At 52.2% G+C, this 13,879-nt stretch overlaps 1 protein-coding gene across 4 annotated transcripts in view; it reads right to left on the bottom strand.

The window, feature by feature from the left end:
* OLFM1 (olfactomedin 1) overlaps positions 1-13,879 on the bottom strand; it is a 30,312-nt gene that overhangs the window by 6,931 nt on the left and 9,502 nt on the right. The window contains exons 1-4 of one of the 4 annotated variants that reach the window (XM_035341729.1): positions 13,344-13,814; positions 11,242-11,391; positions 6,156-6,311; positions 3,662-3,881 (exon numbers count right to left, since the gene is read on the bottom strand). In XM_035341729.1, coding sequence (XP_035197620.1) covers positions 3,662-3,881; positions 6,156-6,311; positions 11,242-11,391; positions 13,344-13,493 — 676 coding nt within the window. In that variant the 5' untranslated portion in view covers positions 13,494-13,814. Of the gene's footprint in view, positions 1-3,661; positions 3,882-6,155; positions 6,312-11,241; positions 11,392-11,811; positions 12,073-12,962; positions 13,041-13,343; positions 13,815-13,879 lie in introns of those variants that run through there. The other 3 variants (XM_035341731.1, XM_035341728.1, XM_035341730.1) reach the window with 3 other exon arrangements.

The following is a 13,879-nucleotide window of genomic DNA, read 5'->3' as shown; positions in this document are numbered from 1 at the left end:
CCCCCCCCCCCCCCCCCCCCCCAAGGAAAAAAGCAGCAGCAGCTGATAAGGGTAAACTAGAAACTAGTGTTGTTTGAACGTAGTGAGGCTACATCTCATACACGTTTAGCTGGAGGCACCTTCACACAACAGCTCTTCAGCAGTGCAAGAGGGTTGCTCTTACACAGGGCGAGGTGTTCTCTGTCTCGGAGTAAATCTCTGAGAGGCACTTATACAAGAGAGAAAGTTTAAAAAGGATCCTGGAGCCAAGTGCTTCCTGGCCCCTGGTGAGCTAGGTCCATGCAGCTCTCATGGGGTTACCAGCCCTGTGGTCCTGAGCTCGGGGCGAGGGACCTGCCTACAGCCCTGCTGCCCCCCCCCATGCTCTGCAGTGTTCTCGTACGGCTCTCAGACCGTCTCCACTATTTCATTAAACACAAGAAAGGCAACGGCTGCGCTCACCGCTTATTTTCCTTCTGGGACCTTACTGATGCCGAAATGCTGCAAGCATCTCCAGGTGCTCAGGGAGCTGGAGGGAAGCGCGTTCTGGTGCCCATGCCTGAGTGCCTGACGAGGGGGAAGCCTGAGACCGACGGGTTTGGGAACACTCACAGAGGGTCTGTTTTCACTCCACTTTCCCCAGCACTATTTGGGGCCCACGGGGGTCTGCGTATCCCCATCTGTGGGCATCAGCACAGATCAGCCTCTCCCAGGACAACCCTCCAGGACTCCTTCCTGCAGCCCCAGACAGCAGCAAGGAGATGCCACCGCCACGCACATCCCCTTCCTCTACCCACATCAGGAATTTTCCAGCAGCAGCAGACAACTTCCAGCCAGTCACAACGAGCACCGCCATCCTCCCAGGATGCTCACACCCCCGCTCCATCTTTTTACCAAGCTCCAGCCCCCCGGTGACGTTTAGCAGCTCAGGAGCAATTTCTCCACCAACGCAGCCACCACACCGCCACCAGCGCTGCCTCGCGCTGCACTCGGGCTGTTCCTGCCCAGCCAGGAGCCCCCCATCCCAAACACACGTGGGACAGGCTGGCAGGACCCTGCTTCTCCAAAAAGGGAGGACATGCCTGCCCTTTTCCCATCTCTGCACCAGGATTGTGGGCTGGGATTTTTCACAGGAGCTGGGGAAAGCTCGTGCCACCAGCAAACGCGAGCCGGTGGAGTGCAGACGAATTAAATTCCCCCTTGACTTAAGGAATGACAGCCTTTCCCCTGTCTGAAGGCTCCTCTCAGGAGCATTAATGGAAACGTTAAGATCCCAATATAAACACTGATCTTTAAGAATGTAAACAGAATAACAGATTGAACGTGCCATTATTGATTTCTTTTTCCCTTCACACACATGCCAGGGTCAGGAAGTGTTTTCACTATTGATCCATCAATAATGCTTAAGAAACCCAAAATACAAAAAAGGACCTTGTCTAAAGGAAATGCTGCTGCACTGTTGAGCATCAGTGCTACCGGGAGGATGGGGAGAGGCGAACTGGACAGGAGCACAGCACATCCCCTCTGCCTACCCTGTCCTGTGCTCCCCAGTCCTGCTTTTGACGCTCTGAGCTGTATCCTGAGCTCTAACAGGCCAACATGCACCAGGTGAGCAGTGCTGCTGGCCCATGCAGGAACAAATTTAAGCTAAAACAGGCTGCTTGAGACTCCAGCGCATCCCTCTGAGCAGATAATTTGCAGCAAACAACAATCCTCAGCAAGCAGGGTCTCATCGTGTGCCAGCAAAGTGTCTGTAAGGTTGTTATCTGAATTTAACTCAATTAACTACCATTTTCACTGGTTTACACTCTGGAGTGATAAACAACATTGGAAATTCAGTCTGTGCTGTTTGCTGCTAAGTGACCAAATAAATCACCCTCCCGGGCGAGCAGCAAACGCTCCCGGGTGCACCCTTGCAAGACTCAGCGCTGGTCTCCGCGAGCAGCCGGGGGGGGCTGCAAAACCCCGTGGCACAAAAGCTGCCCTGGATGGCACAGACACAGAGGGAGCAGACAGGCAGGGGGAAATAGAAAAGGCAAAGCCAGAATGCCTAAATAAAACCTCAAAGAAATACACACACACACAGAAAAAATCCCCCAGATTTCTAGAAATGGTTTCCTGCAAGATCTCAGCACCCCAGCTGTCTCAGTCTTAGCTGGGCTGGTGACCTGGCCGGTTGTCCCAGCTGCAAGACCTGAGCATCAGGGGACACAATGAGCCAGGACAGCATGGCCCAGAGCAGAAGGGACTAATGGTGCAAGAGCAAACTCAGTTATTTTGAAGCCCCGAATGGTTTGGGAGTTATTTCTTAAAGTCTGCCCAGGGTCTGCAGGAGATCCCTCATAACTGTCTCTGGTGGAGCCAGCCTGGGCTGGGCAGCTCCATCAAAGCCCACTGGAGAGGGGCTGTAAGGTCTGGGAGGGATCTGCTTAAAGACCTATCCCTAGGAAGGCAGTTCCTCAGCCCAGATTAAAATCCCTGGTCCTGCTGCCGTTCCCCCTACCCATCAGCAACAGCTTCTCCTACTCCTCAGGAGATGGGCTGGAGGCTACGGATGCAGCAAGTGGACCCTTGGGCACCATCTCCCCCAACCAAACCCAGCCCTGCCCTCCAAAATTTCAGTGGAGAGGTAGCTGCTAAGGGGAAAGGCAGGGAGGAGGCTGCTTGCAGGGGCGTGGAGGTGTCTAGAAACAAGCAAAAGCAATTCCAACAGCGGAGGCACGAGAGAAAGGAAACGTTACCTTGCCAAGGGTGCACAGTTCTGAGAAGAGAGCAGCTCTTCCTTGAAGTTACCTGAGAGTGTAATTTCATATGTGCTACCAAAATAGACTGCAGAGCAGTTAATGTGTTTAGATTACCTAAATTGCTTAACGAGAAAGTCAATAATGTAAGGAGAAATTAAATCAAGCCAATGAGCGGCTGGGAGCCCTGCAGCGGCAGGAGGCAGCACCCTTCTTCCCCCCTGCCCGGGGGAAGGATGTGGATTTTGGCTACAGCCGGGACCCCTTGGGCTTCAGGGAGGGCTTAGGCAGACAAAACCATCCGAAGGGCTCGGGGGCATCTCACTGCTACGACCCAAGGGGTTCCTGGCTCTTTTGGGGAGGGAGGAGGCGGGGAGGGGTCCCATCCTGCACAGTCCGCACCGAACGCGAGCCCGCACCGGCTACATCGTCATGCTCTTCTCGACAGTGGTTGGCAAGATGCAAAAGGAAAAAGGAAAACTGGGTCCCCGCCTGCACGCTCGCTGCTTAAGCGGGGTGCAGAGACATTTGCTAATGTGCCAGGTCCGGTTAGCAAACGGGTTGGACACCGATGCGTAAGCAGAACGGGTGCATGTGTTTGCTGTGCATAAGCGTTGTTTACGAGGCCGCGTGTCGCCGCATTTCACCGCCCGCTTATGCAAACGCTGCAAAGAGTCACATGCCTACTTACGGGCCTGATCCTGAAGCACTTGCACCATGAGCAACATCAGTCATGCAAGTAATCCTCAGCGGGACTACTCCCAGGACGGATGCTCCTTATAGCGCAGGCAGTTGCAGGATCGAGCCTGGCCGGGCGAGCTCCTCTCGCAGCCAGGCGAGGCACCGGGAGATGTCCGGTCTAGCATCTCTGTCTGCAGACATGACGTGTGTTTTAACATCGATGGTGTTTAGCCAGTGCCACCATGTTGTTCTGAGCCTACCTAATTTTTGCATGCATGCACGAAGCCTTTCTTCAAGATTTGACACTCTGTTCTGAAGCTCTTCGTAGTCATAGGCGCCAATCTCTTCCTGGAGTTCGTTTAGAACTGACGTCAGATTCTGGACCTCCTCTTTAAACTGCAATACCAATTTTGCATCGGCTTTGTACTCTTCCAACACTGGTATCAAAGGCCTAAGTTCCTCCATTTTCGCTTTTATTGCCTGCAAGGTTAAAATAAGCTTGGTTCAGTGCTATGCGTGCAAAAATCTGCAACACTCTGCCTTGACCTGGTTGCTTCCTACGTGAGTGCAATGTTCATATCCCAAAATTATTATCATTAAAATTATTTAAATTATTATTTTGATCCAAATGATGTATTGGAAAGAACATATTAAACAGGCTGCAGAACACCAAAATATTTGGGAAAGGCCTTTATTTGTCATTTTTAGAATGCAACATCTTAGGGTTACATGCTTCAGATCACATACACAAAGAGTTCTTTTTTTTTTTTTCTTTCCAAAAAATAAAATAAAATAGTATATATGCATTGACAAGGGTTTCAAACTATTCATGAAATGCATCTACAATTGCATGCAAAGGAAGATCTCGGTTGTGTGGTTCAAGGTTCCTTAGTGAGATATGGTGCTAATTTGGAAAATAATCAAAAAAATAAATGCATGGTGCAAAATGCTCTGTGGCCCTCTTTTCATGGTTACATGGGAGTGAACTGCTTCTTCAGTCACTGCAGCATTGAAAAAACTTGCTTTTAAGTTAGCCCTGTAAGCAAGAAAATGAAATACTGTTGAGGATCTAGCTCACTAACCTGCCTTATATAGATAGCCATTCATAGACAAATACGGAACTAAAGAGAAAAACAAAACAAAACAAAACAAAAAACAACACAAGATCTCCAAACCACTCATATTTTAATGCTGGCATTAGCAGAAACAAAATGCTGTGGCTGTTATTTAAAATGATGCTTTGGCAGCAAATTATACAAAAATTCCTCACTGTTTTCAGGCCTGCTATGAGGAACACAAAAATCCAAGTCATTATCAAATTTATTTTGCAGCAACAAAGGCTTTTTTTTTTTTTTTTTTTTTTTAATTAAACGAAGGCCTTGTTTAAAGGCACGGTATGCAGCATTTTGTTAAGGATGCTTTGCTCCAGCAGCTAATGAGTAGACATAAATATGCATGCACCTACCCGTTAATGAAGCATGTCAGTGTACAGGGTATACCTGGCGCTGCTTGCACCAGCCAGAGCAGCGCAGGGGCAGGCTCAGGCTGTGACCTCTGCCTGCCTGGTGAAGCAGCTCTGGGGTGGACAGCATCAGAAACTGGCCCCCAGCCTCGTTTCTTTGCCTCCTATTTAAGTCGAAAGGCTTTCCCTCCTGTGGCTTGCATGGGGGGAATCTGTTTATTTTCTTAGTGGCTCGTGCTACCTGGTGCAAGTTTCCTGGTAGGTGATGGGGAGGATTCAACTCATCCGAACGGGGAAGAGCAAAAAAAAAAAAAAGGAACTCATGCTCCACTCAGAGAGATGGGCCTGGCTTCCAGGCTGCAGAGCTAAAAGGGTCCTGGGGATGGGGAGTGGGGTGGAAAGTTTTAAGAGCCTTCTTCCCGGCTTTTTATTACATAACCTTGGTATTTCAGCATTTATCAGTTAAGAAATATCTGGTTTAAAACACCAGTTAGCTGGGCAGCAGGACGTATCCCCATATATCACTAGAAATCTTCTCAATTTGTGTTCAAATCTTAATCCAAAATATTACTGAAGTGTAACATTACAAACAGTATTGGCAGCCTCTTTTGGGCGATTTCATCTTGGTCATGTTCTTGAGAGGAGCTGCATTGGCAGCCTCATTTAAAAGGCCGTTTTTTCCTCCTAATTTGCGTGACACCAGGACAAAAGGCACACCACTGACCAGAAGGCCCTGGCACTACTGCCAACATCCTTATTCAAAACTGGACATTTGTGCCCCTGAAGGTGCTCAGTTAGACAGCCCGATGACAGCTGAATAGCCAAACATTGATTTTTTGGGGGGGGGAAGTTGTTTGCTTGACTGATTGCTCCACTGATGCAACCCTGCTAAGGAGGGCAGCGAAGGGGTGACAGCCTGGTGTGGAGAGAAATGAAGACAAAGCCTCTGCTCTTGACTCTTCCCAAGGGGAATCAGAGCTGGGCAGGGGTGGGGATGGGAGGAAGCCCCAGCTCTGCCTGGCCTCATCCTGCCCAGGCTCTCCCAGCACGGAGCCCAGCCTTGTTGGGGCACCGCCAGCCTGTGGGTATGGGAACGTGAGGACTCAGGCTTTTACCCTGCAGAAAAATGCTCTGTGGCAGAGGAAGCAATGCTGCAACCTGGATCTGGCCCTGCTTTGGACAGGAGGGTGCCTGGGTGGCCACGAGCACAGTGAAGCAGGGCTGGGGACACAGCGCGCGCCCCGCGGCACCTCCGGCCACGGCTCGGTTAGCGGATTGGAAAGCACACCTACCTTAAACTGCCTTGCCAGGTGCTGCTTGTGGCTTTCTTCCACTTGCTTGAATTTGGATTCCAGTCCCCTCATCTGGTTTTCCATCTTCTCCACGTACTGTAGGTCTCTCTGAGTCCGCCTGTCCAACACCTCTATCGACTGGGACATGTTTTGCACCTGCAAACGAGAAGGGACTTGTCAAGCACAGGGCACACATTCAGCAGCGGGGCAGCGCTGCTCGCGGCCGAATGCAGATGCTGACATTTTCCCCGAGTCAACAAAGCTAAAGGGCAATCAGCAGATGCATTATTTACCAGCTAATCAACAGCATCTCCTCGTAACATGACCCCACGCTCCAAACCAGAGCAAAGTGGTTTCATAAATGTTTATTCTGCCCGCGCTGCAGAGAATAACTCAGTGATCCTGCGTGCAAATGAGGGCTGTAGCCAAGTACGAGATGCATTAGCAGTAACGGCCTCTTTCGGTGTGGAACGGCACCCGGCGCCTGCCGCTGCACAAGGAGAGCCTATTAGTTTAACAGGAGCACATCTGACTCCGAGAAACGCCTCTGCTGAGATGCACGTCATCGTTTCTTCATGCATGTAAGTGACACTGATTGCCTAAGTGCAAACTTTCCACCCAGCTAGTAAAACTCGGTTACCCAAACAGCCCTACGGTTTATGCAGCGTCTGCCACAAACGAATCCAGCTGCAGGTGAGCTGGGGAATAACGGGTGCATCCCTGCCCCGCGGGTGGGTGCTGTGCCGGGCGCTTTCCTGCGTCCCCCCCCCCGTGTGCCCATCTGGCCCTGCTGAAGGAATGATGCAAGGTTTGGCCGGGCTCCTCCTGAGAAAAAGCTGCCTGTGCCGGAGGTGTAAGGAACAGGCAGAAATGATAGCTTGAACAACCCAATTTGGAAGGCTGGCTGTCCTCTGGCTTATTAAGAGGTTTGCTTCTCATTTTTTCAGGCTATGAGAGGGCAAACGAAGCTCTGACTTAGGCAAGCGCCTAAGCATGTATTTAGCATTAAGCAATGAGTGCAGTTAAAGGTCTTTGCTTTGGGAATGGTTGTGTTTGTACCATGGTTGGTACATTCTGGGGCTCAGCCCACGAGCAGTGCCCCCACCACTGCCTCGTACCCACAGAAATGCCCCAGCCCTGCCAGCATTAGCGGGGATAATGCCCATGTTTAAAATGAATCAGGCATCCCAGCACGGTGCTGCATGGTGCCTAGCATCAAAGGCCTCCTGGTTCAACACTCTTCCACTGTGGGCGTCTGAGCAAAACCCAAATGTGAGCCAAAACCCACAGAGCCCTCCAACTCCGCTCCAACTCTGTCCCTGATGGGGCAAAATGCAAAAAGAAGGGCATAAGGGCAGTGTTCCCCCCAGCACACGGTGCTGCTGCGACTTACCTCGGAGGGCAGACACCCGCGTGCATCGAGCTCTCGCAGCCTGCCTGCTGAAAGCAGCGCAGGTCAAATGCCAACTTTTGTGCCCGCATCTCCGAAGTGATCAAAACGCCCATTGCTCATGCACGCCGACAAGAAAACTATTACAGGGAACCATTAAAAATGTATGGGCAACTGGTATTTCAAAGGCCAGCGGCGAGGAAACATTTTGTACGAGCAGTGCAACCGCTCTGGGGCTCTAATAATTGTCCTCAGCAGAGGTGAAGATATTTGTCAGTCTGAAAACCTCCATAGGACTGGGGGGTGCCCCTTGGAGGGAGAGGAAAGGCCTCAGACAGTTATGACTGGCCTGCAATCCCTCCTGTTAGATATCCTTATCCCATTCATCCAGTCTATCCTCCTTTGAGTCAAGCCATATCTGCGTAGCAGAATTGTTTCAACGGGTTGGAATGGGAACGACTTGTTGGGATCACACAAAATGGATCTCATTTACTCCACTAATGCCCAGCCCCGACTGAAGGCCAAGCAACCAGACGAGCAGAGATCACAACATGGTGTGCACCAGCACCCAGCCCTGCAGGTGCTGAGGGGGGCTCCTGGCGCTGCTCTCGGACCATGCAGACGGAGAACAGACTGTGCTGGGAAGTGAATCAGAGCAGCTCGCGCAGGCTCCTGCTCTGAATCACCTCTGGAGGAGCCTGCCTCTCCCCTGACTGCAGAGGAAATTAGCCTCCTCGCAGGGCTCTAAACTCAGACGTCTAAAATTAGCCGCCGCGCTATTTTAGGGATGTGTTTTACAAGTTCAGGCTCTCGCTATTTGTTGCCTGTATTGTTTTCAGCCAGGCAGGATTCTGGCCAGACTGGTAAAAACTCAATCTCCGTCATTCCTAATCTCTGACAGTAACGCGTGCTTCATCATCTGGAGATCTACTTGTTTTCCTTCATTAGCATATTAAGCCCTTGATCCAGCAAAGTACTTTGGCACATGATTAGATTTCAATGAGACTGCTCGTAGCTTAAACTTAACCGTGTACATAAGTGCCCTAATGAACTGAGACCTGAGGATATTGTCTCAGATTCCCTCAGCTTCATCCATTAGCTACTACCCTCGAACAGCAGCTAAAACGCTTTTTGCCCCCACTGGCATGCACTCTCGACGTGAAACCTCATTTTCCATCAAGCTGATGAGAGAGCTATACCTGTGATTGTCTTGGGGAAAAGAGCCCACTTTAGCATTCAAAATAGAATACAGACAAAACTTCCAGTGCTGTTCTCGTCATCTTCGACAAGAAGTCAGGATGACTTCTTTGTCGTCTTGAAGCATAGACCCGTCCTGATCAGCTCGGGAAGGGCAGTTCAGAGCCCATTTTGGGGGCCCGAGGCAGGACGAATGCTTAGCTTGGGGTAGCTGGAGAAACTGATGGAGCAATAGCTTGAGACATCTTGAGGGAGATTGTTGTGGTCTATGGGAAAAATTGGCAGAGAGGGACTCAGCCAAGGGATCAGTACTAGAGAAGTCCATTTTATAAGGATTGTGGAAGGCTGAGAGGATCGTTGTCCTCTCTAAATACACCTCAGAGCGAGTATCAAAGGAACAAGAACTGTTTAAGCTGGAAATCAGTGCTGGCAAAGAATTAGCGCTGGCAGGAAACGAAAAGTGGTTTAACTGTCAGAGGAGGAAGTCCTCCCAGATAACAGGGCCAAAAAAAAAAAAATCCATTTGAAGATAAAACATAATCTGTTCGCGAACAGGATTTCGGTGACGGCTGGGTTTGGACGCAGCCCAGGATCTGGCCTCAGCACCTGACGCACGGAAGGCAGGAAGGGCTCCGCGCACGGCAGCCAAGGATGAGCTCAGACACCTCGGTGTCAGAAGGCGGCCAGAACAGTTTGTGCGGTGGCGAGCAGACCTCGCTCACCTTAGCTCACTCGCACCCGCTGCTCCTCACACTGACGGGGTGCCCAGGAATCACCTGCAAGCAGCACAGCCCGTGCCCGTGTGCTGAGGGGAGCTGGGGACCTCGAACTGCCTTCAGCCCCTGGTGCCCCTGTGCAGAGATTTTCACTGAGGATGCTGTAACTGCCTTGTGTACACACACACACACAAAAAAAAGCAGCTTTCTTCTGGCCCACAAAAGCAATGCCTTATTATTTCTGTAGGTGAGTGCCAGGTTTCCTGCTTTGAAAATCCAAACAGAATTACCTCTCTGACACATCGTGTTTCTTCATCTGCTGGCAGAGAGAAATCCGGAGGTGAGAGTTTTCCCATCACAAAACTTGAGTTAAAATGTCAGATGGGGGGAAGAAGCATCCAGGTCTGAAATCCTTCCTGGGGAGCTGGGAGCTCTCCGCTGCAGTTGCATTTCCCTATAGGGATTATCATTTCAGCCTTGATCAAGATCAGATGTCTGGCACCGAGAGCCTGCTCTTTATTTTGAGGTTTTGATATAGGTTAGCGTAGGAGTGAGATGCAGACAGATCCGCGGGCAGGTAGCACATCCCCACAACACACGCCTTCACGTACCGCTCCCCCCTCACTGTATCCCCTCGCAGCCGGAGAGCTGCCCAAGGGAAAAAAAAACCCTCGAGCATTTCCACCCTCTGCAGTGCGCCTGCTGGTATCCCAGGGCTGCTACATCCTGCTCGCCTGCCCATTAGCAGAGGGCACTGGGTCAAACCCTACTTGTTTTCTGCATGTGAGCAGTTCTGGGAACACGAGCGGGCTCTGCCTGCCGCAGCAGCTGCTAGCACAATGATGCTGCCTCTCAGACAAATGTGCTGCCGGACCGATTGCCGGTGTTGCTTAGAGAAATAAAGGCTTGGGTGCGATTATTTTTAGAAGCCTATGACATACAAAGAGCTGTTTAAGGGCTAAGTGTTTTCTGTCTGAGTTTATTGTCCTTATCACGTAGGAGAATCAGTTAAGTGTAGGTTTAATGCTGTTATGAGTTCCTAATACATCAGCTTCCTGAGAGCATCAGGGTGGAAGTTATTTTGTCATGCACAACACACGCCAAGGTAGCATTAGGGCACAAAGGATAATTACATCTCCAGCACATGAGTCCACTTATATTTTAAAGAGAAGAGGACCATTTCGCATGAAACGGCATTTCTTCAATGAAATCTATTATCTGGAAAATTTCTTGTTATCAGGAGCGTTTCCCTAATGAGATTCTTTGATCTCCTCGGACAGCAGACTATTAAAAACTAATCAAGTGGATGTCAACATTAGAAAGAAAACCACTAACTGTCATTTCTGTAATATTTGATGTTGACAGCTCATACTGTTCTAGTCGACCTTTTTTTTTAATATCAGCTCGGCTAAGAGTGCCTGGGCTTTGGTTTTTTTAATTCTATCTCCTCTCATCTTGTTGAGGCTCATCCCTTCAAACTGCTTGTGTTAACGTAATTAAAAAAAAAAAAAAGTTACACCCTTTTTTCTTAAAAAAAAACTGATGTGATTTAACCTGACCTCAGGCCATGATCCCTTTTCCTCCATGCCTCAGAAATATTTAGACATTTTTCCTCCTGGCTGATTATTCCCCACTGCACGCCTGGGGACAGCGACAGCACGGGAGGGCTGGCCCACGGGGGCTGTCTTTTCTGGAAACGAAGTCTCAGCCCAACTCTCTCGTGTTTTTCCCCCCTGTGCCACGTCAAACCAAACCACCTTGCCCAGAGCGGGTCAGCCGTTACCTTTTCTAATAGTTGTCTCAGCTGCTTTGTCCTGGCATCGCGCGAGCACATCGTCTGTTGAGGTGCCACCACTGTGCATATACAACGTCCCTCGCTATCCTGGGCAGAGCTGTAGACCTGCCAGCTTTCCTCTGGGTTGGTAGGCAACACCTAATGAACACAGGGAAAGATGGGTTAAGTCAGGGAGGGAGGGGGGGGGGGAGATGAATGAGGAAGAGGAGGGAGGAAGCAGCACGGAGTGAAAGATGCTGGGGCTGCGCAGCAAGCGGAGGGAGACCTCCGAGGGCCCAGCCTGCAGAATTCGCTTGTAATGCAAAAATATGGATTGGGGACAAATAAAGGAAGGGTCTGAAAGGGAGAGCAAGAGCTGAAGCAGTCAGGGCAATGCAAGGGGGAAGCAGGGGCAGGAGGAAAGGCGTGCCGCAGAGAGGGTGGGCAGCGTGCTGTAAGGCACCGAGCACACCGGGGTGCTGAGCTGGTGGGAAATCTGCTGCCCGGCTGTCATTACAGAGCTCTCATCTTCTCCTTGACACTGGGAGAAGGCTGTGCCCGAGCTAACAGGGGGCGTACGGTGTCCTGGCTGAGAGCTGAGCAGTGATCAATGAGCATCTGCAGAGCTCTCCTGGAGCCGGCGACAGGAAAATCAGCTCTTCTGAGGAAGCAGATACCAGGAGTTACGTTTCCCCCGTCCTCTGCCAGGTTCACCAGGACAGCCACTTCTCTCCAAAGGTTCTGCGGGTCCCGGGCAGGGAAACCCCGGTGCTGTGCCCCAGGAAGCACGCCCGCAGCAAAGGGATGCAGGATCGGTGCCTCCATCAGAGCTTCCAGGACGCAGCGCAGAAAGGGAGCCCAGCCCCAAACACTGCACATGCCCCAGCCCCCCCGTGCCCCTTGTGCTCTCCAAAGCTCTCTGATCTTAATTTCCCTTTGATCTCGCAGCACTTTGCAAAATACATTATTTAATCACAATTCAGCCTCCGCTCACTTTGAAGGTACCACTGTTTTGCCAACCGAAAGGGAAATGTTCTTTCTACAGTTTTAATACATTACAAATAACCTTGCAAATACCCATGTGGACAGACATGCACTGAGAGACGGCTAGCAGGCAGACAAACAATTTGATTCTCTAGAAAAAGCAACAAAAAAAAAGGTCTCATCATCCCCGGTAACATGGAAAAAAAACACCCTAGCTTCATTCACAACCAGCAGAGCCACTACATGAAATACTCATCCTGGAACAGCAGAGCTGAAATACGTTAGCTCTTTTCTAAGGCACAAGCATGCAGCCTGGAGGCAAACGATTCCCATTTTTTCCTGCTACGGGAAGGCAAGACAGAGGGATTGTTTTCCTCAGCCGTTTACAAAGTGGCAAGACCAGCCACCATAGCAGCCCTCCAGCACAACAGGGACGGGAAGCATAAGGCACGAAATACACCGCAACTCCTCCGCTGCATTTTCCATCCCATTAACGACTATTGATTAAAGGCAGGGAAGCAAACGAGACCTTGCGGGACTCGCACCTGCTGTCCCAAGCCGCTTCGCCAGGCGACGGCAGAGCAGCGCCAAGGGAAACTTTGCCATCCTCTGGCTGGAGGCAGGGCAAACCCCCCCCAGTTTGCCCAGGGCTGGGGATGGATGAACCCCAGTGCAGAACTGGGGGCTTTCCCCACACCACCACCCCGCTTCCCATCTCCTGCCAGCCCCCACGACCCCAAAACGACCTGACCATGCCTGTACAGCACGGGGCAGCATTGGTAAAGCACCCCCCTGGGTGATGCCCCCATCACCCGATGGGCAGCAGCGCTGCCTCCCTCCGGGGGGCTGCTCTTTGCAGCGGGGGGGCTCCCGCTGGGTCTGCCGGCAAGGGGGTTCGGGGGGGTGGCAAGGACAAACCCAGACGGCCCGAGGGGGGGGGTCCCGGGTCGGGATTTATGCAGGGAGGGATTTTGGCAACCCGGGGGGCACCCGGGTGGGGAGGGACCGGGCGGCCGGGGGGAGAGGGGCGGGAGCCGGGGCGCAGCTGCCCCTGGAGGCAGGGATGCTCCGGGCAGACCCCGACCCCCCCCCCCTTCCCCTCGATCCCCCCAGCCCCCCGCACTTACTCCCGTGCTGCGATCCAAGGTGCCGCCCGAGGCCGCCGTGAGTTTGGTGGTGTTGAGCCCCACGAGGGAGGGCAGCGTCTGCGACATCCAGTTGGTGATCATGGCCATGGTGCTGAGGACCACTCCAATCTTGAGTAAAGGCACAGACATGTCTGCGGGGGGGGGGGCGCCGCGCACCCTTCATTCTGCACCGGCGCCGGGCTCCATGCCGCTGGGGACGGGCTGCGCCAGCCGCCCGACCACCGCCACCGCCTCTCGCCGCCTGCCCATCGTCCAGAACCTCGCCACGGCCCCTGCCCGGGGCTACCGAGGATGCTGAAGGTGTTGGAACCGGTGCTGGAACCGGTGCCGGAGCCGGTCCCGGAGCGGGGCTGCCTCCCTGCGCCCGCCGCCACCGGGCGCGCCCCAGCCGGAGCGGAGCGGCTGCAGGAGGAGGGACGGGACCGGGAGGGAGGGGCAGGGTGGGTGGAGGGGAGGGGGGGGGGGGGGAGAGCCCAGCCAGCCGGAGAGGCTGCGGAGGGCGGGTGGAAAGCAGA

This window comes from Oxyura jamaicensis, chromosome 17 (assembly GCF_011077185.1).
Source record: "Oxyura jamaicensis isolate SHBP4307 breed ruddy duck chromosome 17, BPBGC_Ojam_1.0, whole genome shotgun sequence".
Taxonomy (NCBI): Eukaryota; Metazoa; Chordata; class Aves; order Anseriformes; family Anatidae; genus Oxyura; species Oxyura jamaicensis.
Note: the sequence above shows the minus strand (reverse complement) of the source record. Positions and strands in the feature narration are given on the sequence as shown.